General features: G+C 57.3%; 1 protein-coding gene across 1 annotated transcript in view; it reads right to left on the reverse strand.

Moving 5' to 3' along the window:
• Nucleotides 1-26027, reverse strand: part of PRKCD (protein kinase C delta) — a 29828-nt gene extending 3801 nt beyond the window's left edge. The window contains exons 1-17 of the mRNA XM_086697933.1: nucleotides 26008-26027; nucleotides 22177-22290; nucleotides 9962-10095; nucleotides 8654-8853; nucleotides 7267-7327; nucleotides 6933-7095; nucleotides 6811-6842; nucleotides 5391-5476; nucleotides 4970-5099; nucleotides 4177-4277; nucleotides 3408-3495; nucleotides 3090-3187; nucleotides 2746-2919; nucleotides 2465-2556; nucleotides 1819-1881; nucleotides 665-803; nucleotides 313-501 (exon numbers count right to left, since the gene is read on the reverse strand). Of these exons, the coding sequence (XP_086554059.1) occupies nucleotides 313-501; nucleotides 665-803; nucleotides 1819-1881; nucleotides 2465-2556; nucleotides 2746-2919; nucleotides 3090-3187; nucleotides 3408-3495; nucleotides 4177-4277; nucleotides 4970-5099; nucleotides 5391-5476; nucleotides 6811-6842; nucleotides 6933-7095; nucleotides 7267-7327; nucleotides 8654-8853; nucleotides 9962-10076 (1731 nt within the window). The 5' untranslated portion in view covers nucleotides 10077-10095; nucleotides 22177-22290; nucleotides 26008-26027. The remainder of the gene's footprint in view (nucleotides 1-312; nucleotides 502-664; nucleotides 804-1818; nucleotides 1882-2464; nucleotides 2557-2745; nucleotides 2920-3089; nucleotides 3188-3407; nucleotides 3496-4176; nucleotides 4278-4969; nucleotides 5100-5390; nucleotides 5477-6810; nucleotides 6843-6932; nucleotides 7096-7266; nucleotides 7328-8653; nucleotides 8854-9961; nucleotides 10096-22176; nucleotides 22291-26007) is intronic.
• Between the last annotated feature and the right edge of the window lie 1620 nt (nucleotides 26028-27647).

A 27647-nucleotide genomic window follows, 5' to 3' on the forward strand; every position in this document is an offset into this window, starting at 1 on the left:
CCACACGTTTATGGTTTTTTTCCCAAAAACTCTGTGAGGCAGTTTCCCCTGTAGCCTCCATTTTGCAGACAAGGAGACAGACTCAGTTGAGCTTCAGCTTATGACCCTAAGCTCATAATCACCATACCAGGCTGACTCGGCGCAGTGGACTCAGGAGCTCCCGGGAACACGGAGAGCGAGCGATACCCCCCGGTCTGTTAGGACCAGAGCATCAGTGAGGCTACCATTCCAGAGATGAGGGGCTTCTGGCCATCCCACGATCTGAATGTGTACTGACCCCTGCCCCAGCCAGCCCAGCCCGGGGCCTCCCACCTTCTCCAGAATATCCTTGGACTCCTTGGTGATCCAGCGGGGATAATGTGGTGTGTCCACACGGATGGACTCAAACAGTTCGTCCTCATCGTCACCATGGAAGGGGGACTGACCAATGAGCATCTCATAGAGAAGGACTCCAAAGGACCACCAATCCACGGAGAATGAGTACTTCAGGCCCTGCAGGATCTGGGACAGGAGAAGGGGTGCAGGAGCTGAGAGGTGCCCCAGGGCATGAGCAGCACCCACCAGGCCTCTTCACCCTCCTAGCTGTGGCTCGGACATCACAGTCCCCACCCCCACTGAGACAAGGTATCTCACTGGGCTGGTGGCTGGGACGCTGCCCACTCACTTCGGGGGCGATATAGTCAGGGGTGCCACAGAAGGTGCTGGCCTGTTTCTCCCCGAAGATGTTCTCCTTGCACATCCCAAAGTCGGCGATCTTGATGTGGCCATCCTGGTCCAGCATCACGTTGTCCAGCTTGAGGTCCCTGAGAGGATGGTGTGGGAAAGGGAGTCATCAGGGACCAATCCCCCTCCTCTCCCCTCAGCCCCCATGGCCCCATTTCCAACCCTGTAAGCCTAGGAATCTCCCCAAGGGGACAAGGGAATGACAAAGAGGCAAGGATGCAGAAGGAGAAAGACGTGCTAAAAACGGGTGTTCCCTGCAAAACACCTGCTGGTGTGCTACATGCTGGATATACACCATCCTACTTCCTAAAGCCCGAATAGAGGCTCAGAGCGGTGATGTCACTTGCCCAGGGTCACCTAGCTGGTCAGCAGTGGAGGCGGCCCCGAGCTCAGTTTGGTCTGACTCCATGAGGGCAGGGACCACATCTGCTCTACACAGTCTGTGGTTGGAGGAGGTAATTTATGCACACGGTAACAAGTACCAGAGAAGGGCAAACAGCACAAAGTCCATTTTCCCTAACCTCGATACCCAGAGCGATCCCAGGCACGGACAAGCACATCACCATGTGCCGCTCACCTCCACCTTCTAAATCCTGAATCCTAATATTCAAGGCACACTGTCCCACGGATTAGTAACCCACCTGGCAACGTAGCTTAGCCCCGTCCCACATCAGTGCACAGTCAGCCTTTCTGATGGGTCCTTACTAATCCACTGCAGGACGGGACTGTCATTTATTGGGTGAGAATTGATGGAACCAGTCCCTACTGATGGAAGCTTAGACTGCTCAGATGGGGCCTCGGAGCAAGATCGATTGCTCCAAGGAAGGGAGACACTACCAGGCAGTGCATACTCCCACCAGTGGAACCAAGTATGGGCAATGAGTCCCCAGTGCCTGGAGCTGGGCCAGCCTCAGCAGAGGGGCCACAGGAATCCCAGCAATGGAGTAGGAGGTTTAGGCAAACACCCAACTAACAACCGACTCTAAGCAGAGATAGGGCCATGGCTGGGCTGGGCCTCACTCAGAGCATTGTGGGGGATATGATGGGTTGGAGCTTTCCCTCCTGAAAGGCTCCCAACCACTCCCCTCCTCATACCTGTAAATGATCCCTTTGTTGTGTAGAAACTGTAGTCCACAGACGATCTCGGCTGCATAAAACCTGGATGACAGAGAGAGACGAAGTGTTCTGGGATTTCCGTGACCAACTCCTGCTTCTTCCTGGGCCCTCACCCCTATCCCCAGGGTCAGGAAATGCTGCAAAAAACCCCATGGGCCACCTGGGTCTGATTAAGCACATGTTGTATCAGGCAAGAGGGGGAGGGGGCCTGGCAACCAAAAAGAAAATTATTAAGGAAAAGCTCCAAATGAGACAGTTCTGTCATGAGTGTATACATTTATACAGACATACACACATACACACACACACACACCACAGAGTTTGGGAAGGGGTACATACTAGTCTGGGGGCCACACACCAGGGTCCTGTGTTGTACAGCATTACCATCTGCAAGGCTGCCCAGGCTGAGGCTCAAGGAGCAGGGGACAGGACCCCAGTACGCCTGTGCTGTGCTGTCAGCCAGACCTCACTCACCACCCGTGGCTTCCCATATGGTGGGGACAGCCCCAGGCACCCCAAATCTCTCCAAGCCCAGCTCTAGCCCAGGCTGGCTTCTCCAGGGACAGGGAAGAAGGAAAAGAGGGCAGACCAGCAGGGCTCCTCCCCCCACAGGTCCCTCACATACGTAGCACGGTAGAGCTCGAAGCGGCCTTTGTCCTGGATGTGGTACATCAGGTCCCCCCCGTTGAGGAACTCCATCACGAAGAACAAGTGGTCCTGGGGTTGAAAGAGCGGTGAGCAGAGGCACAGAAAAGGGCTGAAGCAACTCTACTGAGGGCTACCAAGGGCGGAAGGAAGTAGGGGACAACTCTGCCCTGGAGGACACAAGCAGGGGAGACATGGCCCCGCTGGGAGGCCAAGGGGGGCTGTGGCTCCAGACACAATGACAGTGGGAGGGCTGGGTACCTTGGTCTGGAATGTACAGAAGAGGTGGGTGAGAAAGGGATTCTCCCAGGCGAGTGCCAGCACCCGCTTCTCCACCATGGTGCACTCCACATCATCATCGATCAGAACCACGTCCTTCTTGAGGGCCTTGACTGCAAAGAACTCCTTCCTGCCCTTCAGCTCTGCAAGCAGCACCTGATGGGTGGGCAGGATGACGAGCGGGGGAAGGCCAGGCCAAAAGCTAGGACACCACAACCGCACCCCATCAGGAAGAAGCCAGGTAGGGTGGGATGCAGGTGCCCCTGGGCTTCTGGGTTCCTGGGCCCAGGTCCATTGAGTTGCCCCAGGGCCAAATAGCCCCTTACCTTCCCAAAGCTGCCTTTGCCCAGGACCTTGTGGAAGGTGAAGTTCTCAATGTTGCACCTGGTGCTGCCCTCCCAGATCTTGCCGTAGGTCCCATTGTCTGCCCAAGAGATGGCACTTTAGACTCAGGTGTCTGTCTGCTGAGTCCCCTCCCCTGGGGCCAAGAGGTGGGGTGGAGTAAGGGGCCTCAAAGAGGAAGGGACTCCCTCTCCAGGGGTGGTGTCTCCCTTCAGGTCTCAACAGTAGAGGGAGGTTGGGTCCCATCTTGGGTCCTAAGTGGGGAGTGGGAACTTTCCGGGGGTAAATGGGCCCAGCTTCACCTGGGACAATTTCTCCAGAGATTTCTGGCTTCTTCTCAAAATTCTGGTAGATCCCAACAGGCTCTGTTTCTGACTTCCGGAAGGGTCTCTAGAGGAGAGGGTAGAGGTTAGGGAGACATCCAGTCAGTCATACCAGGATCAGAACTCTCAGCCAAGAAGGAGGACCCCAACCATCCATGACTCCACTCTCAAAACCAATGGGGGACAGCAGGGGCAAAGCCCAGGACTCCAGGGAGCGCACGTGCGCGCGCGCACACATACACACACACACACACACACACACACACACACACACACACACACACACACCCTGTAGCACAGGGATACCTTGATGGCCTGGAAGGCACTGAATAGAAAGAAAATTTTGTACATTGAACCCTCTCACCACTTACTCAATGGATTATTTGTGTTGCCTTCACTGGTAATTGATTCTAGAATTTTACCTTAAAGTGTTATGGCATTTCTCAAGCTCCACCCACACCCAAACACACAACATACACAACACATAAAACATACACACAATAAGGGCTCTTAGTTCCAAGCATTCCAACCTTGTGGTCCTCTGGGCTCACCAAGTACACAACTACATATGAGAACAAGCCCACCACCTTCTGCTAATTCTTGGACTACATCTTCCGAAGTGGGGTCATGAATACAAATGCTGCTCACCCACTCCCCACCCCAGGGTTCTCTAATAGTAGCATGAGCCCTGACGGCCCACCCCCAATCCTGCCACCTTGTGTCCAGGGTTCCCACCGTGTCTGCCTACCTGGCTCACTTGGTTCAACGCCTCAGCCAAGAGCTTCTGGTTAATGCCACAGAGGTTGGCCACCTTCTTCTGGCACTTATGGTGCACATTCATGCCACAGTCTGGGGTGAAGCAGACACAGGGCCATCAGGGCCCCCGCTCAGGCAGGGCCTGACAGGCTGCCGGCAGGCTCTGGGAGAACTGTCCCCATTCCCCCAGGCTCAGCCAAGTGCAGGGAGGAGGGGAGGAGGGGAGGAGGGGAGGAGGGGAGGAGGGAGCGGGAGGAAGCAGGGCTTTGGTGGAGTCTGCCAGGTTTCTGGTCTTTAAAAAAAAATGCATCTGAAGCCATTGTGAGTGATTTAAATCTTTCATTATTTAAAGAAGAAAAAAAAGGCACAAAATAGGAGACCTAACTCTAAACCCTTCAAAGAATGTCTAGGGCAACCTAGACAAGCCACTTTTCCTCTCAGGGGGCCTCCTGTTTCTGCCTCACTAAAGCCTGGGGCCAGGGAAGGGGTCTGTGAAACATGTTTGCTCAACACCTTCCGCCTGCTTGTCCCTCAGTGATTCCCTGGGCCCTACTCTACTCTTACCCCTATCTTCCACTTGAGGACACTGAGCTCAGAGCAGTGGGGACTCCTGGTCACACAGCAGGTAAATGGGGAAGCCAGTGGGTAGAGGACATCGAGGCCTTCCCCAGCAGCGGGGCAAAGGCAGCATTAGTTAGTGGGAGTTTAGGAGGTCTGGGTGGGTAGGCACCAGCTGGGAGTGCCCTCCTGCCCAGCCCTAGTCCCCGGAGCTGGGTGGCACGCACCTTCACATTTTAGTCCCTGCTTCACCAGCCCCCACAGCAGGCTGCCACAGTGGTCACAGAAGGTGGGGCTCATGTAGTTGTAAACCTTGAATCGGTGCGGCATGTCGATGTTGAAACGTTCTTTCTGGAACTGGGAAGCAGAGTGTCACAGGTTGAGGGTCACATGCCAGCTCTAGCTCCTTCCTCAACCCCTAGCTCTCCTCAACCCCTTGCATGGCAAAATGCTCAAAAGGGCTCCACTGGGCCATGGGGTAGGGGGGGCAGGGGGGAAGGTGCAGGAACTGGGCAATCTGGAAGTCCAAGGAGGCAACCAAGAAAAATGGGGAGAAGGGCAAACTCCACAGGGAAGGGGTGGGGAGAACCCAAATCCCTCCCAGCTGGCCAAGCCCCCCCAGGTCCCCCGCCCTGGGCCCAGCCTCACTATGGTGTCCCGGCTGTTGGCTGCGGTGCCGGTGCACCGGCCGATGATCTTGTCGATGCATTTCTTGTGGATGGCAGCGTTGCATTCTTGAGGAGGCACAGGCCAGGAGGGGGATGGGAAGGCACCAGGAGGGGCAGAGCTGTGAGCTGGCGCCCGCTGGCCCAGTCCAGCCCTCTATACAAAGCCACTGTTCTCCCTGCTCGCCCACACCCTCACCCCACAGACGCCTGGGGCCCACAGCTTGCTTTTTCTCTCCTCCTGCCTGCCCTCGTAGGAGGGGCCTGGAAAGGGGAGGAGCAGGGAGGGCGGGCCAATTGGAGGATCTCAGAGATTAGGGAAGGTTCAAGGGGTCCTAGTGGGCAGTGGGGGCAGCAATGAGGGCACAGAGTATTGCAGTGAGAGGACTGCAGGCAGAGAGCCCCCTGTCTCTCTGCTATGCTTGGGACAGCAAACGGGTCCTAAGCTCTCTCATGCACATGCATGCACATGCGCGCGCGCACACACACACACACACACACACACACACACACACACACACACCACCACAAAGACACCAGAATATACACACTTCTGCATAATGACAATACGCTCTCTATATAAAATGCTTACTATGTGCCAGTCACCTAAACTGCCACTTTATATATTTTATCCCATTTGATCTTCATAAAGGCTATTATCCCCATTTTACTGAGGGACAGAAAGGTTAAGTCACTCTAAGGCCCTACAAATAGGAAGTGGCAGAGTTAGGATTCAAACCCAGGCCATCTGGCTCCAGAGCTTGTGCTCAATTTTTTTTTAATGTTTATTTATTTTTGAGATAGAGGCAGAGCGTGAGTGGGGGAGGGGCAGAGAGAGAGGGAGACACAGAATCTGAAGCAGGCCCTAGGCTCTGAGCTGTCAGCACAGAGCCTAACGTGGGGCTCGAACCCATGAACCATGAGATCATGACCTGAGCCGAAGTTGAACGATTAGCTGACTGAGCCATCCAGGTGCCCCCAGAGCTTGTGTTCAGAACCAGCACCACTGTGGAGGTGTCTTATATGTGTGTACCGATATACACACATGTCTAAACAGAAGCACATGTGCAGCCAAGGGTATACTGTAAAAGGTCTAATAGCCTCTGCAGGGGAAAAGAGCCGTGATAAGTAGCATTGGCTGATTTCTATGTAAATACTGCGCCAAAGCCTGGGAAAAGACACAGAGAACTGGCTTTCATGAGCCAGAGCAAGCCCGCTCATGCACCCACTGAGTGTGGTTCTCGTACACAGACACTCTGACGTGGAAAATCTCACATGCATGCATACAAGCACACAGAGTCTAGAGATGTGATCCCTGCACAGGGACATGGGCTTTCCTGAGAACGCACGCGGGTACTGGCAGACACACGTGTGCAAACAGACCGGGCAGTGGAGACACTTACGCCTGCATTTGTAGCCTTGCTTGTTGAGACCCCTGAAAGGCAAATCCCCAGGCAGGGTGAGTTCTGGGTGTGGGGCCCTCCCTCCCCAGACCCCACTCTCAACAGGCACAGCCAGCCCTCACCAAACAAAGTCTTTGCATACAGAACAGAAGGTGGGCTGTCTGAAGAAGGTGGCAATAAACTCATGGTTCTTGATGTAGTGGATCTTGGCCTGCTTGATGGCTCCACGGCGGTTCATTGTTGGGAACTTGGCCTCGTCTTCACCCCGCATAGACTGTTTGCAATCTGGCGGCCGTGGAGTAGTGAAGTCAGCCCCAGCCCCGGAAAGGGTAACATTCCTGTAGTCCCTCCCAGGGTGGCCCTGGACAGACTGCCCACAGGGACTGCTTCCCTAAGGTTCTGTCCTGGCTCTGGCCTCTGAACCTACACCCCCAGCCCAGATAGGGAGGGTCTTACCTATGTCTTCCAGGAAATACTGCACAGACATCAACACCTTGGCCTGGGGTTGCAGGTCCAGCTGCAGGGGTGAGGGTAGGGAAGGGGTGGGGGTGGGGGGTCAATGAGGGCGGGCTCCAGCCATGCTGGACTCAGAACCCGCCCCCATGGTTGGTCCCCCAAGGCCAAGGGAGTCCTGGCAGCCTAGCCAGACACCTGTCTGCCCAGTGTGGGCACGGCCCCGCCCCTGAGCCCCGCCCCCACCCTCTACCCAGAGGTATTATTACATTTGGGGAAGTGAAAAGATCCAGCCCACACCCAGCCCAGCCACATGGCCCAGGAACAGAGTGGGAAGGGAAACTCCCCACCCCCACTCCTGGCTGCCCCCTTAACAAGGATCTTAGAATGCCCCCCCCCCAACACCCCCAAGTCCCTGCACACACAGAGACACAGACACATGCGTGTTGAGACACCCACGCTGGTTCTCTCTGTGTCCGAGTCTCTGTATGCCCAGTCTCCTCACATAGACTGGCTGCTTCTGGCAGGACCTTCACCTCTGCCAACACCCATGCCTGGTGACTGATATCATTTCTTGGTGGAGTAGACAGACAGCACAGCAAGTATCTCTACCTGACCAGCCAAGTGTTCGTACAGCCCTAGGTCAACTTCTCTCCTGGCCCCTTCATGCCTCACTGGAGGCTCACCAGAGTCCCTCATGGTCATAGTGTCTTTCCAGTGGGGACATCTTGGCTGCAGGAGCCCACATGTAACCCCAGGGGGCAAGAGGTGCTCTGCCAGCGCTGACATCCCGTGGCCATAAGGGCCACATGGCCATATGCATGTGCGAAGTCCAGGTTTCAGCAGGTGAGTGATGGCCATAAGCCTTCTCTTTCTCCCACCTCCTCACTGTTGAGGAGACATAAGTGTGTTCCCTAATGCCTGCCTGGGCCTGGAATATCTGTGAAGGCTCCAAACAGAACTTGGAACAATGGGGGCCTCTGAGAAGTGGGTGCGGTGCCTGGTGGTGGGGCCAGGACATACCCTTACATACATTCTGAAATGTTTTACCTTGTGCATATCGTGCTTTCACAAAACTAAAAGGGAAAAGAGTAGTCGCAATGGCAAGGATGGCTCCCTTTAGCACCTACTATGTGCCCAGCGCTACATAAGCCCTTGACATCCAGTGACTCATGTCACCTGAACAAATGACCCTGAGGTGGGGTCTTTGACTAGCTTCTCCTTTTACAGATTTAGAACTGGGCTCAGAGGGGCTGGGATCTGGTAAATCACAGAGCCAGCACCGATCGCAGAGCTGCTCCAGTGGCCAAACAGGACCTGCACCCCGCAGCCAGGCTCACCCAGGGGCCCACACACGTGCATGCACACGCTGCAGCCCTCACGTCCTCACCCAGAATTCGGCCTTGCCGTTGTTCTTCTTGCAGCGCTCAGCCAGTACCGACACACCCACTGTCACCTCAGACATCGGCTCTTCAGCTGCTCGCATCAGCACAATCTGGATGACGCGGCCCTCGTAGATGTGGGCATCGAATGTGGACTTCCACTCGGGGTACATGGTGGGCTTCTTCTGCACCAGTGTCTTCCCGCGCTCTGCAACATGGCCGGGCAGGCAAGGTCCGGCTCGGGTCCCTCTGTCCCACCACCCCACCCCCAGACTTCCCATAGCCTTCAGCCGGAGAGAATCCGCCTGGCTCTCCCTCTGATATTTCCACTCCCCCGCCTTCACAACTGTGCTCTGCTCACCTCTCCAGCTCATGTCATCCCTAACACACTCCAGAGCACACAGCTGCCTGCAGCTCCTCTAGGAAGCCCTGCTAGGTCCCATCCCAGCCCCTGCTCTTCCCTCTTCCTGTGACCCTCTTCCTCAGCCCCACTTAGCTGTCACCTCCCCTCATGCACTCAGTGAACAATTGTGGAGGCCCGTCATGCCAGCCTTGGCATTTGGAGGTAAAGAACACGGCAGAAAGAAAAGTGAAAAACAGTGCCTGTCTCCCTAGAGCCCAGTCCAGGGCAGAGACATGAGCCCATTAATTCCTCAAGTAAATGTTAAATCACAGCTGTGATGAGATTGAAGAAAGCAAGGCCAGGGCTTTAGACCTGCTCTGGGTCATGGTCAGGTGGCATGCCCCAGCCTAAGGGTCAGGGAATGCCTCCTGGAAGAAGGGACAGCTCAGCCGGGACCTAAGGGATGAGCCAGGGGCTCAGCAAGTGAGGACAGAAGCAAGAAGGAATGGTGTGAGATGTTTGCCTCTTCCAGGAGGACCTTGCTGAGCCCAGCCTAGGACAGTGCTTCCTGTGGGCTTCCCTGTCACGGGACTCATTGTCTGGCTCCCACACCTGACTGTGAGCCCCATGAGGGCAGGGCTAAGTCAGCCCTGGAGCATGGCAGTGTCCTCAGTGCCCAGCATAGGGGCTGGCACAGATGAGCATGAGGAAATTGTTGGGTGAACCCACCAAGGGGGGAGGAGCCAGAATCCCCCCTCCACCCCCACCTCCACCCCACGATCACCCTGGAGAAGGCTCTACACAGCCAATGCTAGAGGCCCTACGGGCACTCGGTGGTCTTCACGGTCCTACATCCACAGCTGGGCTGGGCCAGGAGGTGAGGATGAGGAAGAGAAGGATCCCTCGGAAGTTCTAGGGGAACAAGGCATGGGCCCTACAGGGCCTCCCACCGAGCCTGGATTCTCAGTCCTACCTGTGCTAAGTGCCTCCTTCATCTTCACGGCACAGAAGGGCTGGCTGGCCTCGTCCGCAGCCTGCAGGGAGCCGAGCTCATAGGAGGTGAAGGCGATACGCAGGAACGGTGCCATGCTGGGGCCTGCAGTACGGCTGTACAGACAGAATGGGTGAGGCCGGGCAGCAAGGGACAGTCCCAGGAGGCGCTGCTCGGGTGCCCCCGGGGGACTCTCACCGCATTGAGTTTGGCCCATTGAGTTAGTGCTTACAGGGCACTAGTTCTAGTTGCCGTTGTCAAAACTGAGAAGTTTTCTGGAAGTCTGGATTTGTGGCATCCCTGGTAAAATGAAGATGTGACTTCAAGCACACTGGGCAACAGCTGGCTGGCACCCCTGCCAGTCTACTCCAGGCCAGGGGCCCCCTTTTTACTCCTTTCCAAAACCTACTGGGACCCTGGAGGCATTGAGTCTGTGACCACGAGTCATTTATTTGGAGACTCATTTAAGGCCCCCTGTAATACCCAATTCCTGTGCACGTACTATGTGCTGAGCACTCAGTATATGCTGGGCTCCAGCACGTCAGTGCCAGCCAAGATGGGCAGGACGGTACCCCTGCCTCCCTGCACCCTGTTCCCTTGCAGATCTTCTTGGTTTTCGAAGTTTGTTTTTTATTCATAACTACCCAGGAGGACAAATAGGGCCAAGATGACCACCCTCACCTTTCAGATGGAGAAACGGAAACCCTGAGGCTGAGCCAGAAGCTAAAGCTGAGATTCCACTAATTAAGCACCCACTTCATTCAGGGACCAGGGCAGGGAAAGGCCCCACCCTCACCCCTGACCTTTTGAACCCCAGCCCCTCTGGGTCAGGTGCCCCTCATCCTACAGAGGTTGCCTGCGCTTTCCAACTAATTTTTCCCAAATATAAAACTATTTTAATGTTGAACGTAACACTGAATTTGTTTTTTAAACCACACAGGTCACCCCCACATCTCGCCCTATCCCTTGCTCTTCCTCAAATCAAGGGTCACTGAAGGAGGTGACCCTGAGGGTCTTTTGGGTTGTTATTCCCGGAGGAGGCCCACATGTGCAAGCCCCTGGGTGTACCCTCATACACCTACGTGGACACTGGCTCTGGGCCCCACACACGAGGCTGCTCCATAAACATGGTTGAACGAACACTCACTCATGTACATGCACATACGTATGTACTCACTCCATATTGAACGTAAGCCAGCGTGGCGGCAGTCTCAGACACGTGCCCCTAGACCCCCCCCCCCACATACATGTGAATATGCCAGAGCCGCCCTGCCCCCGGGGATAGCTCCCCCAGCTCCTCCACAAGGCAGCCAGAGTAGCAGCCGGGTCTGCCGAGAGCTCCCAGCCCAGATGAGCTCACAGGAAACACTGACCTCAGCCTGAAGCCCAGCCCAGGGGCCCCGCCGGTCTTCTGAGGCCAGCAGCCAGGGGAGAGGGGAGGTGCGCCAGGCAAAGCAGACCCCACCACGTCCCCTGCCCAGGCCTGGCTCCTACTCAGAAGGAGCCAGAATGGGTGTGTAAGCTCACATCTGAGCTCAGATCCCAAAGCCTTCAGCGTAAGACCAGCCAAACCAGCCACTATGACCTCTTGGTAGGCAGGGAGGAGGAGCCAGCCGTGGGGGGCTGCTGGCTCCTCCCTGAACTCAAGCGTGTGTGAGTGTGTGAGCTGGCGTGTCTGAAGGTGTGAGTGGGTGGCACAAAGTGGGCACTGAGCTAGTGTGAATGGGAAAGAGAGCAGGCTCCATGGGCCAGGCTGGCTGTGTGTGTGTGTGTGTGTGTGTGTGTGTGTGTGTGTGTGTGTGTGAATCTGGGTGAATGTCCCAAACTGTCAGGCAAAAAGGACATCGTGCCCTTCGTGAGGCCACCCTGCTGGCCTGGGGACCCAAGGTGTGGAGCACCCGGCTGAGTTCTCCCTGGGGGGGTCCAGATGATCGGCAGGGCCCCTGCACAGCACACGTTTGCCACAAGTTTGCATCCACAACCCCCAGGCCCGACCCCAGCAGACACGCTGGGCCGTGTGCTTCCCAACAGGATAACCCTGGGACCCAGGGTGGGGCACTGACGGGCTTTCTGAGTATCTCAGAGGATGAGGGCTGAGTGGTCACACCGGCAGGGACAAAGGAGCAGTAGTCACGCTGCAGGGGCCTGGGTTCCTGCGAGAGAGGGGGTCAGGGTAGCCTTGGTGGCAAAATGATCTGGGCATTTGAGGCAAGCGGTCAAGATGCCTCCCCACCGCCTCCCCTTGGGGCCCAGTCCAGATGGTCCCAGGCTCCATGACCTCACCCACCTCTGTCCATGGGGACCACCCCAGGGCGCTGCATGGAGGAGATGGAATCAGAGAAGCCCCAGGAATGTGAAGCAGAGCCCAGCCTCGCAGGCCGCCAATCAGGCCTGTGCTCCAGCACCCAATGATCACACTCAGAGCAGCTGCTGCTCAGTTAGAAGCCACTGGAGGGAAACCGTAACCACAGCAAGCCCCAGCCCTGGCCCCAAACCTGTGCAGCCAGGCCGCAGTGCCATGAGGAGGGGGACCCATGGGGCTACTCAGCAGTAACCCCAGGGTTGGGTCACCCAAGCCCCAACTTCGTAGATTAAAACTAGGGCATGGGCCCTCCACCCCACTGCACGGCCCAGACCCCAGGAGGGAGACAGACACCATGAACCAGGATCTTCTTCTATTACCACGTGACCCTGAGAGAGGTCTTGGGCCCTGCACAGTGGAGCCAGCGCTGCCCATCTACCTTGCAGTCTGAACACTGGTGGGGAAACCAGGGACTGAAGTAACAGCACAAAAGCAAGGTGTGCCGATTATTTATAGCCCCCATGCAAATAGGCCCAGGCCCACAGGCCCCAAAGGAAGGCCACTGGCTCAGCCTCACTGCCGCTCTGCCAGGCCATGGAAGTGGCAAGGGCTGATCCCACACAGACCTCCATGAGGACCTGCCCCTCAGAGCCGGCTGAGGCCAGCCAGGCCTTTCCCAGCTAGCAGTGGGCTGTTAATCTCTACTCTCCAGTTTCTTCAGCCCATAGCAGAGGCAGCCCTATGAAGTGGGGGAGCACCGGACACAGAGTCAGAGGATCTGGGGGTGAATCTCAGCACCCTCACTTATAAGAAGGATCATCCTTCCCTAAGGCCAACACACACCAGATTAACCTTGTAATGGCATTAGCTCACTTCGTGTCCGTGCTGGTTCTGGAAGTGGGTATTTTACTGATGAAGAAACAGATTTGGAGAGGTTAAATGCCCTGCCCAAGGTCACACAGCCAGTAAGTGGTAGAAGGATTTGAATCCAGGCCTGCATCTTGCAGCCGATGTTCTTTCCCATATACCATGTCAGGAAGAAGAGACAAAGGGAAAGAGGGAGCAAAGGTACAGACAGATAAATGTGCCAAGCACCACACACAGACACTGAGGACAGAGGAAACGAGGAGAGGGGTAAGGGCACCAGGAGAGTGGTGCCCTGTGCTTAATCAGAGTCTGTCTGCCCAACCCCCTCTGGGCCAGTCCTAGACCTGACCTTGAGGACCTCTTCCTTTTCTGTATGAGGGTGGTACAGACCCCTGAATTCTACCTTTCCGCCCATCCCAGCCCCTTGGGCCAGCCTCTGGTGCTCAAAACCTGGGGAAGCCTAGGCCATACTAGATTCCAGTCCCAAGGCATGAGGGCCCACTGATTCGGCTCCCCACCCCACCCTAGACCAGCCACCCAGAGGTAAGGAAAGGTGGTGCTGGGCAGGACCAGAGCAGGCAGGTCACCTCCTCCAGGGCAATGTACTCCCAGGCCGTCCAGGGCAGTGGACAAGGCCAACCTTGAGGTGGGCAGAGTGACCGCACTGGTGAGGACTCCTGGGGCACAGAGGACAAGTGTGCATGCTGCACATCCACGTGTATACCCGTGAGTGTGTTCCAGCAATGGGGGTGATGTGGGAGACATGGCCTGAGGTGTGCCATCCGGAATAGAAGTGTACTTTCTAACTCTTCCACAGCAATCACGTGTAATTTGTTCAATAACAGTTTTGTTAAAGGTGAAAAACAAAACCCATTAAGTCAAAACATATCTAAGAGATGGACCTTTAGACACTGACCCGCCCATCTCCTCTTTGCAGGGGGGGGAAACCAAGAATGAGGTCCTGCAATGAGAGTCTCCAGGTCCCCAGACCCGACCTGGCCCCTCTACTCCGGTCCTTCCCTGGCACTGGATTCTGTCTCATAGGCCACAGGGACATGCCCACTGGACCGAGGAGCAAAGTGGGGCCCCAAGAAGAGAGACTTGGCCAGGCTCTTGGGGAGTGTGTGCAAACATAGATGGAGGCTCCCTCAGAAAATCTGCCAGAGAAATAAGAGGGGGCAGGCTGAGGTCGACAAAGGCAAGCAAACAGAGCCGGGGCAGCTGCTGGGGCAGAAGACGCCCTCCTCCCATGCAACCCTTTCCCACACATATCTGCCCAATCTTGGGGCCAGCCCCTGTCGCCTGCCCATGGAAGGCACCACCCGCCGCCAGTCAAGGCTGGGTGGAGGTGGCTGCAAAGTGGAGGCAGTGTCGGCCCAGGATTTCCTCGGTATACAGACCCGGCCTGGGAAGTAGTTCAAGGTCTAGCCCACTTGGGCCTAAAAGGATGAATGAAGGAGGGAGGACACATGAGGCCCAGAGAGTGGGAGTGAAGGCGAGTGAAAGGCAGTGTGATCAGTAGTATGGAGCAGGGCTGACTCTGGCAGAGCAGCAACAGGGCAAGGCAGCCGGGCTTGGCAGGGAGGATGGCCTCCCCAGATGGCCTTCCCAGACGGAAGCAAGTCAGAGAGGCCACAGGGGTTTCACAACCCAGGAAATGGGCTCATCAAGAAGAGCAGGAGGTGGGGGAGGGGAAGGGCTAGGCAAGGTCCCCTCTAAGGCCCTTCCACCAGGTCCTGTGCCCCAGCCTCCATATGACCAGCTTTGTCTTGGAGGAGGACCAGCTACGGTCTCAGATCATAGCCAAGTCCCAGAGCAAGTCCAGACACTTGCTCCCAACCCTCAACCCCCACGAGTGCTCCTTCTTGCCCCGCCCCTCACAGACCAACCACTGCAGTGGACTCTCCTCCCTTTCCCCAGCGACCCCAGTCACCACCAACCCATGAAACCTCCTGGGCTCCCACTGCCCTTGGAGAAACCCCAGACCTCAGCCTGGCCCTGGCTTGCTTCACCTCAGGTCTCACCTCTGGCTACTCTGTGAACCCCTGTCTCGCTTTTAAGCCCCCTCTTTTACATATGCTATTCCCTCAGCCAGAATATCCTGAATTCCTACATATCCTTCCAGACAGTTCTAAAGGCCAACCCTGGGGAATCAGGAAGCCAGCTTCTTCCCTGCCTCATGTACTCACTACAGGTACCCTGTGCAGTTGTCTGAGAAGTGCATGCTGAGGACCTGGGTCTGTTCTCTGGGCACTGTCTCAGTCCCTGTCTTGGGCTTCTCAGCTCTGGCCACACATATGAATGTCCTGGGGACATTCAAAAATCATTCTGCCAGGCTGACCCAGTCCACAGGGATCCAGTGGGAATCACAGGTGAGGCCTGAGCAGCATGAGTGAAGCCTCTGCAATTGCAAAGGGGTGGTCATACCCTGAGAACCAATGAAAGATGTGGACCCTCTTCCCAGGAAAGCACGTACAGGTGGTGACATAATTCTGCACACGATGGGGTGGGGGCTCTAAGTCCCAAAGGCCCAGTCCAGCCCTCCTCAGGCCCAGCCAGCAGGCACCACAGTGACAAGACATACTGGGCCATGGAACTCACAGCTAGGAAGGTGGGGGACAGTCACATAAATATGTAATTACAGAGGAGGATATGACCGCTGCTCAGGTAGTGAGTGGAAGGGAGCGAGAGGGGCTGGGGTAGAATGGGGACCAGGCTTCAATCTGAGAGATGTGCAGGGGTGCAGCTGGCCCAGCCAGTCAGAGGATCTGGAAGGGTCTGAGAGGCAAGACTTGGGACCCTGGCTGTCACTGGCTCACACTCACTCCTGCCAGCACATGGTAAGGGGAGGGGTGAGGATAGGACCTTCTTGGGGGCATAGTCCATGCCAGGCCCAGGCCTTGAGTCACTCAGCTAGTCCTAGGATTGGGGAAGCCCTGGGCTCAGTCAGAGGGAGAGTTCCAGGTACCCCCTGAGAGAGAAACAAAGGCCCCTTCACGGCAGGACTGAGGACAAGGGGGCCTCTGTGAAGAGCTGGGGTGGGGGGTACATGAGGGTCTTTCCCAGAATAACCGCACATGTGTGCACACACGGGCACACCCACCAACCCAAACACACAGTTACACATGGGGAACCCTGCTTGCAGTTAGACACACACACAGATGGTTGTAACCACAGGCACATACACACTCCTAGGATGACTCAGTGACACACACTGAGAAACACCACCCCCCACAACCGCTGTCACCTGTTGACAGACATCGATACCCTCATGTACTCATAAGCACAGAGAGATCTGTGTGCACACACGGTATCACCAGCACAATGGACAGAGATATTCCAGGCAGACACAGGGATAAACACACAAGTCTGGAAGCACCCACACATGTCTGGCTAGGGTCTGGCACCAGGAATGTCCAAATGTAGCCTTTTCGACCACAGCCCCTGGGGCACAACGGCTAAGGAGGGAAACAGCAGCTGGGTGTCAGGCAGGCTGGGCCTCTCCACGGAAGGAGGCAGAGAAAGTCCCTCCTGGCCCAGAGCAAAGTCCAAAGTGCACAGAGGAAGAAGTGGGCCAGTCGCATACATCACTGGGCAGGCCTCCCCGCCCACCCGTCTGAGGGGACAGCGGAGGCTGAGGACGAGACCGGGGGTCACAGGTGGCAGTCCGAGGCCTGGCACACGGAAGGAGGGGAAGGTTCACACCTGTCAGGTGGGACGGCCACGCCAGGTACCTCACACATGACCTCCAGTGAGCTCAGACTCACTGAGCAGAACTCAACAAAAAGAGAGCAATTCACCCAAAGCCACAAAGCCGATGGGGCAGCCCCGTGGGGAGGCAGAGGGGGACCCTCCAGTTCTAACTCTGGAACTGGCCACCTGGCCTCCTGTGGGGTGAGGGCATGTCTGTGTGCCTGGGGGTGGGAATGGTTCCTCCTCCAGCCTCCAAAGAGGTGGGCCCCGAGTCTACTTCCTCCACCTTGTCCCTCTGCACCCCCAGAGGCCTCCTTCCAGATTCCCATGGTTCTCCCCATAGTTGACATTAATCTCTGTGTTTGGGAGAAGGTGAAATGGGCACCTAAGGCTTTTGCCACCCATCACCACAAGGGGAGCAGGGCTCAGATGACGCCTCCCCATCTGGGGATCGGGAGAAGCCGGGAGAGAGGCAGGGCCATGGCGTGCCATCCCATGGCGGGCAGTGAACACAGGAACTTAGGAGTGGGGGTCTGGGTGTGGGTTGGACAGGTCTAGTTCAGACCTGGTCTGCTCCTTGGTGCCCTGTGAGCCTGGTGAAGGTGCCCTGGCATCCCCGTCTGTAAAAGGGAGTGATCTTGCCCTGCCTAGGAGGCTGTGCTGAGTGCAAGACCTGGCACCATCATCCTTATCACCACCTCCACCCTCACACCTGGCCTCTCCACACCTGCCCCCCTGCCCATTTCCAGCCGTCCTGTCACCAGGATCAGTGTTAAAGGGGCTCTCTCAAGCCTCCCACCCCTGTAATGCCCTGCTCTGGACTGCTGCTCTGGGAAAAGACCAGGCTTGGCAAAGGCAGCCTGAGACCATTGGCAGACCCTGGGCTAGCTGCTCTCTCTCTCAGGCCCTCGGTCTCCCTGTACTGATAATTCAGACCCACAAGCTTTCTCCAGCCCTAGTTCTAGAAGGCCCTGCAATCCTCCTGTCTCCCTCCACCCTGGTCCGGGCTCCCAGCCCCTGCAGCCCACACCAAGCAAGCATCTGATCTAGCCGCTCCACTGTGCCTGTTTACCCAACAAGCCAGTGACATGATCCAAAGCTTCCGGGGCTGTTGTGAAAACAGTGGCTCAGCCACCGCAAGCCTGCCCTCCTGGGCACCTTGGCAGGGACCTTCGAGGGACAGCCATCCCAACCCCATACCGAGGGCCTCTTGAACTTTCCCACCAAAGACCCGCCGAACCCCGTCCTCCCCAGCCCAGGCTTGCACGCTACCTCTTGACTCTCATGTCTCTGCTTTCAGCTCAGGTCCCACAAACTCCAGGCCTGCCTGTGGGCCCACCTGCCTCCCCAAGCTCACCATGCTCTAGAGACACTCAAATGCACTTGAGCCAGGCCTCCTCATGTCCTCCACGCAAGTGTCCCCTCATCTCCTAGCAGGGCCAGCACTGGCCCCATGACACCAGAGGAGGTGGGGGGTTCACCCTCCTCCCCACACAGCATCACCATCAGTTCTGTGCTGCATTCTACCCTGAAGTCATCTCTTCTGTCCACCGCTGTCCCCATCCTAGCACCCCATCACCTTCCCCAGGCTCTGTACCTGCTTGCTCTCCATCCTCTGCTCTGGCCCCACAGTCCTTCTGCCCCAGCAACTAAGGCAGATCTCGTCACTCCCTGCCCAAGTCCCTAATGGTTACCTTTTCCTTCCCAATAAGCCTAGGCGCCTCCCCCGGGCCTGACCCACCCTCCCTGACCTCCTCGGCCACTGCCTTCCCCTCACTCCTCTGCCCCAGGCCACAGTGACCCCTTTCAGTTCCCTGAACAGCCAAGTTCCTTCCCGCTTAGGAGTCTCCGCATTTGCTGTTCTGTCTTCCTGCCCCTCCTCTGAAACACACACTGGCTCCTTATCATTCAGGTCTCAAATGGACAACTCCTTGACCTTCCCATTTCACAGATGAGGCAGCTGAGGCTCAAAGCAGTCTAGTCCCTGGCTCAAGACTACACAGCCAGTAAATATCAAGTGAGAATTCGAACCCAGGTCTGTCTGGTGCTTGCAGAGGTCTTGCTCCTAAACCTTCAGGATATGCCCTCACTCAAAACTCCTAGCCCAGGCCCCTGCCAATCTCCAGCCCTCCAGTCTTCTGGCCCCCGCCTACAATACCACTATCATTACCACACCAACACCCGAGGCCCCCAGCCTCTGGGCCCTGGATAGCAAAGGGCTTCCCCTCCCTGTCGCTAGCACAAGCATGTCCCTGTCACCAGCTGCCACGTGTCAAGGATGTATGTATGGACATGTGTGTAGGGGGAGTTTCTATCCCCAGATGTCTACCCCCTTCCCAGTCCACAGGCTGACTCCAGGGGTCCAAAGGGCAGGCGGTCTGGCAGGAGGGCTCACCACCCACCCCCCATCACCAGCGTCAGTTTCTCCAGGCCCAAGGTCCCGCAGGGGACCAGAGTCAGGGAAGGGGCCCAGGGGAGGCTGAGGGGGCAGCAGGCAGCTGCCTTTCTCTTCCCTGCATCCATTTGTCATGAGATCTATTTTCCTCCCTTTGAAAGGGAGTGAGGGGGCTGGGCTGCTGAGTGGGCACAGCTGCTCCGCCCTGCAGCTCCTCTCCTCAGAGGACATGGAACGTACCCTCCCCACCCTGCAGCACTGCCACCGGGAGGCAGAACAGAGCGGGAGTGAAGGAGCCTGAGACCTGGCTTCTCAGCCGCGTTGTGCAGCCACCTGGCCCTGTGACACTGGGCCGGTGCCCAGGCCCTCAGACGATAATAACCCCACCATCAGTACCACTTGCTGTTTTGGGGGATTGTTACCACAAACTGAGTGCTAAGTGCTTTACATAACTCCAGTTTCTACCCCTTAAACACTAATAAAGTGCCAGGCAAGATGCTAGCTACTTTGCATACATTATCTGTAGCTTCCGGCACAACCGCAGGAAGATGGATGCTATCATTGTCTCATCTGTCAGAGAAGAAAGATGAGGCACCAGGCATCAAAGCCACTTGTCCAAGTTCATTCGTACAGCTTGGAGCCGGCTAATCCCTGAGACGCAACCCAGCCGACGCCAGTTCACGCGACGCAGCTCTGCCTGCCAGAGTTAGCGCTCTGAGCCTCTGAGCTCAGAGGAAAGGAGGAGCTGGGGTGATGGGGGTTGCAGGGGACTTCATAGCCTCAGCTCCCCGAGCCCTCTCCTCGGGCCTCTGTCAAGGCCTGGTCAGCCCTGGCAGCGGGAAGCCTGGTCAGTCAGCCTAACCCACTGGCCAGGCCCTGCTCCCCTCACAGGCAAGGCCGGGGCGGGGCAGGCCACAGCCGGAGGGCTGGTCAGTCCCACTCTGAAACCACTTCCTGGGCAGCCCAAGGGAAGTGAGCCTCCGGAAACACCTCGGATGGACAGATCTCTCCCTGGGCCCAGGCCTTGGAAAGTGTACAGACCGCCCTGGGAGAAGTACCCTGCTTGCCTCCCAGTTGCCAGAGCCCAGCAACTCTGCTGTGGGCACTGACACTGCCGGGACAGAGGAACTGATTGGACCCCCACCCACCTTCGAGCACCTTAGCCCCATGACCACAGGCAGCCCACTTCCTCCTCTGCGGCAGCAGCCACAAACGGTGCCAGCACAGCTGAAGTCGTCCCCCATCGTCCCTCCCCCCACCCCCTACTGAGTCCTGGTCAGCCGGGTGGGGGGGGGGTCTGGCCCAGGTGAGCAGGATGGCTGGTGAATGCCTGGGCAGGCAGAGCCCACCTCCTGGTGTGGCCCAGCCCCCTGGAGCACCTGTGGTCACAACCACACCTCAAACCTCACCCTCAGTGCCAGACGCAGGCTGGGTTGTGACCCTGACCAAGGACCCCGTTTCCTGACCCAGGATGGGCAGTGTGGTGTGTGTGGGCAGGCTTCTGAATGCAAGGGTGACTGGCCGAGCACCCGAGTGCGTGTTTGAGCATGCCTGTGGATGTGTGTGCGCATGTGTGGTGTGTGTGTGGGCACTTGAGGGTGTGTGGGCACTTGAGGGTGTGCAGGCCTGGGCGCAGAGGGCAGCTCAGTTTCTATATCCCTGTGTGAGCATATCTGTGTCTGCGCTGGCTGGGAGGTGAGGTTTGAGCTTTGAAAGTGGGCTGGCTCCAAGACTAATTGGTTGAATTTCTTAGAGCATGATGCTCAGTGCTGGGAGTGGGTGGGTCCCTGACCTCAGGTAGCAGAGGCCTCCAGCCCGCCAAGGACACGTCACCTCCTCCCCTCACCAGGTTTGATGGTAAGTTGAATAAACAGCAGACCCAATGATGACCCTCCCCTTGTTTAGCCCCCACTCCCATCCCAGGAGCCAGGGCCCTGCCCTCCTGCCCTCCTGCCCTTTTTCCCCTCCAAGTTAAGCTCTGAGAGCACAGCCCCCACTGATCTATTCACCACCACCCCCCACCCCTGCTGCCCCCCGAAAACCTGTAGATACCAGTAGGGGCGGGAGTGGGGCAGTAGGGGCAGGAGCAGGGGTTGATCAGGGAGGCCTCCCTGAGGAAAGACCACCTTTGCCACCCCTCCCCACTGTCACTCCCTAGGTTCCAAGTGCCCTCAGCAACCCCCCCTCAATCACACCCCAGAATCTTATCCACTGAACTTTGGACATTCGATAGGTAACTCTCAGGGCTGTTTTCATTATAATGAGGGCAGAAGGAAGGAGGTCTGGCCCCAAAAGGAGGAATCTTTAGCTTTATAAGGAGCCTGAGAGAGTGCAGCCTTCCCCAGTATTACTTAGAGACTGCCTAACTCACCCAGAATCTGGAGGCTGGGGAGGAGAATTGTGTATCTCTCCTTCACCCCAGAGAAGATGGGCAAATGAGGGAACTGGGATGTGGAAAAGAACTCAGGAGAGACCTCATTCCATTCTCAGTTTGGTGTCCAACCCACTGTGGGGCCCAGGGCAAACCTCAGTTTCCCTGTGAGATGATGAGAACAGCCTGAGGCAGAGACAAGAGGCCATAGAAAAGCTGATACATCCACCCTGAACCCTTGGCACATGCCCCTCCTTCTTTCTAACTGACTAGCAAAATGTCACCCCTCCTCACCCCAGACGGCCGGTGGGCCCCAGGCCTCTGAGCTCCAAGGCCACAGTCTTCCCTGGGCCAAGAGCCAGTGTCAGGCAGGGAGCCCTCATAGGCAAGGCCAACTGCTGCCCGCTCTGGGCACCCAGGCCCCTCACTCAACCAGGGACTCTGTGTGACCCTTCCCCTACCCGACCCAGCCCCAGCCCCAGCCCCAGCAGATGGGGAGGAGCCCAAAGAGGAAGGCCACCCCGGCACACTGTCCATATGTCCATCTGTCTAGGAGGATCCAGTCTTACCTGGGGCTCCTGGCTCCCCCTTGCCCTCAGTCCTGGCTCCCGCTGCGGCCACCGCCACACTACCACCACCAGAAATAGGTCCGCTGCCCTCACCTGGGCCAGTTCCAGGCAGACCTGCAGGAACAAGAGGCAACAGCTGAGCTGGGAGGCACTGCCAAACAGGCTTTCCCCATCAGTCAGCCCCAGAACGACCAACGCAGGCCCGGCTCAGCCCCATCTGGCTCTGAGGCCTCAGCCTCTTTGGACCCAGTTTTCTCTTCTGTGAAGTGGAGTGTTGGGCCCACCTTCTCCAGGGCACCGGCCCCATGTCCTCTCCACGCTAGGGGTTGGATCGCTGTGTCTCAGCCCTCAGAGCATTTCCAGACTACAGACGCAGCAAGAAAGCTCCCACTGTCCGCCCGAGGTTGTCCTAATCTTCCTGTCTGCAAGAGGTTGCCCTATGACTTAGGAGACCTAGTGGCAATTGGGGGAGCCACTGCTCTGTGGCCTGGGGTAATTTCCCTGAGCCTCAGTTTATCTTATCTTTAAAATGAGGAGACTACATCTCTCCAGGTGGTTCTGAGGCCCCAGTGATGCGGCATGATATAGCTCCTGTGCTAGACTCACCTTGGGAGTACCAAATGAATAGTGACATTTTAAAAAAAATGTTTATTGGGGCGCCTGGGTGGCTCAGTTGGTTGAGCGGCCGACTTCGGCTCAGGTCATGATCTCGCGGTTCGTGAGTTCAAGCCCCGCGTCGGGCTCTGTGCTGACAGCTTGGAGCCTGGAGCCCGGTTCAGATTCTGTGTCTCCCTCTCTCTGACCCTCCCCCATTCATGCTCTGTCTCTCTCTGTCTCAAAAATAAATAAACATTTAAAAAAAAATGTTTATTTATTTATTTTGAAGGAGGGGGCAGAGAGAGAGAGGGAGAGAGAGAATCTTAAGCAGGCTCCACGCTGAGCACGGAGCCCTACGAGGGGCTCGATTCTGAACAAGGAGATCACGACCTGAACTGATATCAGAAGTTGGATGCTCAACCAACTGAGCCACCCAGGTGCCTCATGACACTTTTTTATTCTTTGTTTTACACCTTTTAGCTCAGGTGATTCTCACATTAATATTGTGCCCATTATACAGCTGAAAAAACTGAGGCCCAGAGAGATCCTAGAAGGAAGGAATGGCAATGGCAGCAAGGTGTCCCAGGTCTCCTGGCTGAAAGGCCTGGGCCTCCACAAAAGATTCCTCTCCCCAAGATGTGAGCTCCTCCTCCCACTGAAGACCCCCATCACTGCTCCCTAGGGACTGAGGCATCCTCAGGTTTGTCTGTACTTTATTTCTAATTTGAATTTAAACTCCAATTAGCTGTGGCAGCTAAATGGTGTCAGCATCCTTCAGTCAAGCTCCAAATCACCGTCCCCTCCCCCCCCCAGCCCCTTCTTCCCCATCAGTGTTGCTGAGACTGGGCAGGTGTCAAGTGGGCTGAATAAGGCTGCTGGGGTCTCTGCCAGCCCTCAGCCCTTCCGAAAGCAGTCTGGTAAAGGGCATGGGAGGGGCACCAGACACATCACAGAAAAGATGTGTGGGGGACTATCTGGGCTTTTATTAGCCCAGCTCTCAGGAAAATGGAGACCATAGAGTAGGCAGCGGGGAGTGGTCTCCAAATAAGACTTAGCATGCGCTGAGCTCTGACAAGCAAGCCTGTGTTAGAGGACTGTTGACACAGGACCTCAAGTCCTCACAGCAACTTTCTCCGTTCTGCAGGTAAGGGGACTCAGCCTTAGAGAGGCCTAGCCCCAGTCTTGCGCCCATAAGAGGCACAGTGAGTATTTGAGCCCTAGGTCTTGGTCACAGCACTGCAAACCCAAAGACTTGCCCTCGGGTATCCTTCAACTTGGGGGAGCAGAGGAAGGCAAGAGATAGAGGCCTTCCCCAACTCCCCAAGAGCCAGGGCTGGCCTTGAGATGCCCCGTGCACATCCACACCCTCACAGCCTCCCACATGCTCACACACACTGGGGCTCTCACCTTCCCACCTAGCACTGTCACCTCGGGGCGCAGGCACCACACTCTCGGTTCCCTACAATCACAGGGACTCCCTAGCACACAGACTGGCAGTTTCATACAGTCAGACTGTGAGTCTCCCACCAGTCACACACTCACCAGTCTCGCCCAGCCACAGTTCTGAACACACCAGATCCCTTATACCAGCCTATAGCTAGGTATAGCTGTCCAAACACCTCTACATCACACACACACACACACACACACACACACACACACACACACACACACAGGACTGCCCTCTACCGGCCTGTCCACCGCACCCCAACTCAGTCCACAGCAGGAACAAGGAAACTCAAGGGACCAGTCCCCTCCCTTGGTGACCAGGTCAGCCTGGTCACAGAGGCTCAGTAGCAGAGGGAGAGGAAGAACGAGTGTTACACACATACCCACACTCAGACACACACATGAGCCTGGTGGGCTAACACTCTAACATAGGCTCCCAAAACTAACAGCTCAAATGTATTTGGCCAGTGGGTCACCATGGCACACCCAGTGTACAACATAGGACTGTCCAGACACACAAGGGACACATAGGCACACAAAGACACACACACACCCCAACACATTGACGGGAGTCTGGTGATAAAGAACACACCAAGACATAGTGCACACAGAGTTGCGAAGGGCACACAGAGCCTCAGGACACACAGACATACACACATGTACATAGGGAAGGCACACAGGTGGGAAAAGACCACAGAGGCAAGTTCCAGACACAGTGACAAAGAACACACAGGCAGACACAGACACACAATGTACCTACATGTCCAGATACAGGCAACTCATTACAAGGAGTCAAGTCCAACCGTATAGGGTAGGGACCAGAGGAGAAGGGGATGCTCTTACGCACAGCAAATCCTTCTGACCAGGTGTGAGTGGGGGGCTTAGTGGGGCTCTCCCTTCTCACGGGAGGAAATGAGAGAGAAGTAGGACAGTTCTGACGGTGCCCACCTCCAGCCTCTTCACCCCGAATCTCCTCCACTCTCTCCCCTCACCTGGCCGGGACCCACGGGGGGAGGGGTGGCGTCTGAATTGCGGAGGGGCTAGGACCGACGGGACCTGGAAGGGGCCTCTAGGCGAGGGGGCTCAGAGGGCCGGAGGGGTGGGGCGGTAAGGGGGATGGTGGAGACTGGAGCCACGCCCAGCCGGAGACAGATGGAGAAAGACCGAGAGAGAGACCCAGACTGAAAGTAGAGAGCGAGCGAGAAGGAGGCGCCGCTCCGGCTGGGCCGGGCAGGGACCCAGGGGCGGGCGGCGAGGCAAGGCAGGCGGCCTGGCTTCTGCTCCGCGGTAGAAAAGGAGAGGCGGCGGGACCGGCAGGGGGCGACGAGCGTGGGTTGGGGGCGCGGCTCTGGGAGGACGGGATCCAGGGGCGGCGGGAGGTGCGGTGGGGGTGGGGCACGCGGAGGTCTAAGGACAGACAGATCAAGATTAGGAAGACGCGGACGCGGGAACACAAGAGGGGGTGGGGACAGATGGACCGACCGAGGGCCCCAGGGAATCGACGGGGACGGGCGGACGCTCGGAGGGTCTAGGGACATACTGGCGGGTAGAGGGGCCGGGAGCAGACCAACGAGAGGGCCTCGGCCCGTACCGCTGAACGGAGGGACAGACCGACGGACCGGGGACGGAGGCACCGGCGGGTCTCGGAGCGCGGCGGGGACTTTCGCTGGCCGCGGCTCAGTTTCTCAGTTTTGGAAACGAGAACCGGATTGGAGAGGGGGAAGGGAGGGGCGGCGCGCCCTAAGGGTAGCCCGGCTCCCTCGTCCGGTCCCGGCCCTCACTCACCTCCCGCGCACCTCCAGGCGCCAGGGGTCTCGACGTCTGGGGTCCAGCTCCCTGCTCCGTTCCGGGGCTCGCGCGAGGACTGGGGGTCGATGCGGGCCCGACCGGGACGGGCCCGGAGGCCGCTGAGTCCCGTCCGGGCCTCAGCGCGGCGGGCGGATGCCGAGGGTCGCTCCGGGGATCCCGGTGCCGCAGCCTCCCTCTCTCGAGCCGCTGCACACGGAAGTGCAAGGGGGCGGGGCGGCGCGACCTCACCCAGGTGCCTGCCACGGCCCCGCCCCCGCTCAGGGCCCGCCTTCACAAGGGCCAGCCCCCTAAGGCCCCGCCCCCGCCGCGGAGAGGAGGGGGTCCCGGCCTCCGCCTCCCGGTGCCGGTCACTCTCGGCCGGTCCCGGCGCACCTCGGCCCCTGCCAGACCTTGGCGCGCGTACCAGCCCTCAGAAGGGGCGCCACTTTACAGAGGAGGACAATGAGGCCCGCGGGAGGAGGACGCTCTCCCAACCCCCCCACCCCATTCTCCACCCCTCTCACACCGTAGCCTGGGAGGTGCCGGCGGGGCTTCCCCAGCTCCCAGCGCCCACGCCCGGGACTCCCCACCGGCCAGCTGGCCCGCCGCGCCCGGTCTCTCTCTCTTTCTCTCTCTCTCTCTCTCTCTCTCTCTCCCCCCCGCCCCTTTTTGTTGGTGGGAGTGCAGACGCGGCTGGGCCCGGTGCCTGCTGCCAGGCCGGCTCGTCCCGTCCCTGGCCCTGAGAGTGGCTGAGAAAGCTCCAGGGTGGGAGGCTCTAGCTGGTTCATCACTGCTGGTCGAGAGATTCCAGGAGCAGCCCCTATCCTGACCCCTCAGCTTTCTGCTCTCCTGCCCCCACCGTCCATAGCTCCCCACCGCCCCTAATAGGCACCTGAGCTTCCTTCCACACTTGAAACTTGGTTGTCAGGCATAACTCATTCATTCACTGGGTACCCTCTGGGCCTAAAGTCTGGGGATGGTGAGGGACCCAAGGAGTCCATTCCCTTGCCTTCAAAGCTCAGAAAGGAAAGAGCTGATGACTCCATACTCCAAAGAAATGTTATTTTCCAGAGGCAAAGAAGAGGGTTCCAGGTCCCAGACCTTCCAGGGGAACACCTAGACAGCTCTTCCCTGCTGAAGCCTAATGATTGGAAATGAGGGGCAATTCCTGAGGAGGCCTGAGTTGATCCAAGGGGCTCATGGCAGAGACTTTGGTTTTCTCAAGGAGCAGGTGGTGGCAGCTGTTACACTGGAGTGGCCTCCTGGGAGAATGGATAGGGACAGAGGCTGCCACATTGTGCAGGTTGGAGGACCCTGGGTTGTGAAAGATGTATGGGGAGAACAGGACAGACCAGGTGGGTCATGGGGCTGCAGTTAGATTGGGAGAAGGAGGTGTTTAGTGAGACCTCCAGGGATGGAGAGCCCTGGCAGAGATGTGGATCCCAAAACTCTGTTTTAAGGGGGGGGTGGGTTTAGACTGGAAAGAGAAAAACTACAATGACTCTTTTTATCACAGAGCAAACAGGGACACAGGTATCCTATACCTGGAAGGGAGGGCCTATTTTGAGAACTGGTTTATGTCCATGTTTGTAGTCCTATTGCCCCATTGGGGTAGGCTTTTTCCACCAAGCTGGACC

This window comes from Puma concolor, chromosome A2 (genome assembly GCF_028749965.1).
Source record: "Puma concolor isolate L17-30 chromosome A2, mPumCon1.1.hap2, whole genome shotgun sequence".
Lineage (NCBI taxonomy): Eukaryota > Metazoa > Chordata > Mammalia > Carnivora > Felidae > Puma > Puma concolor.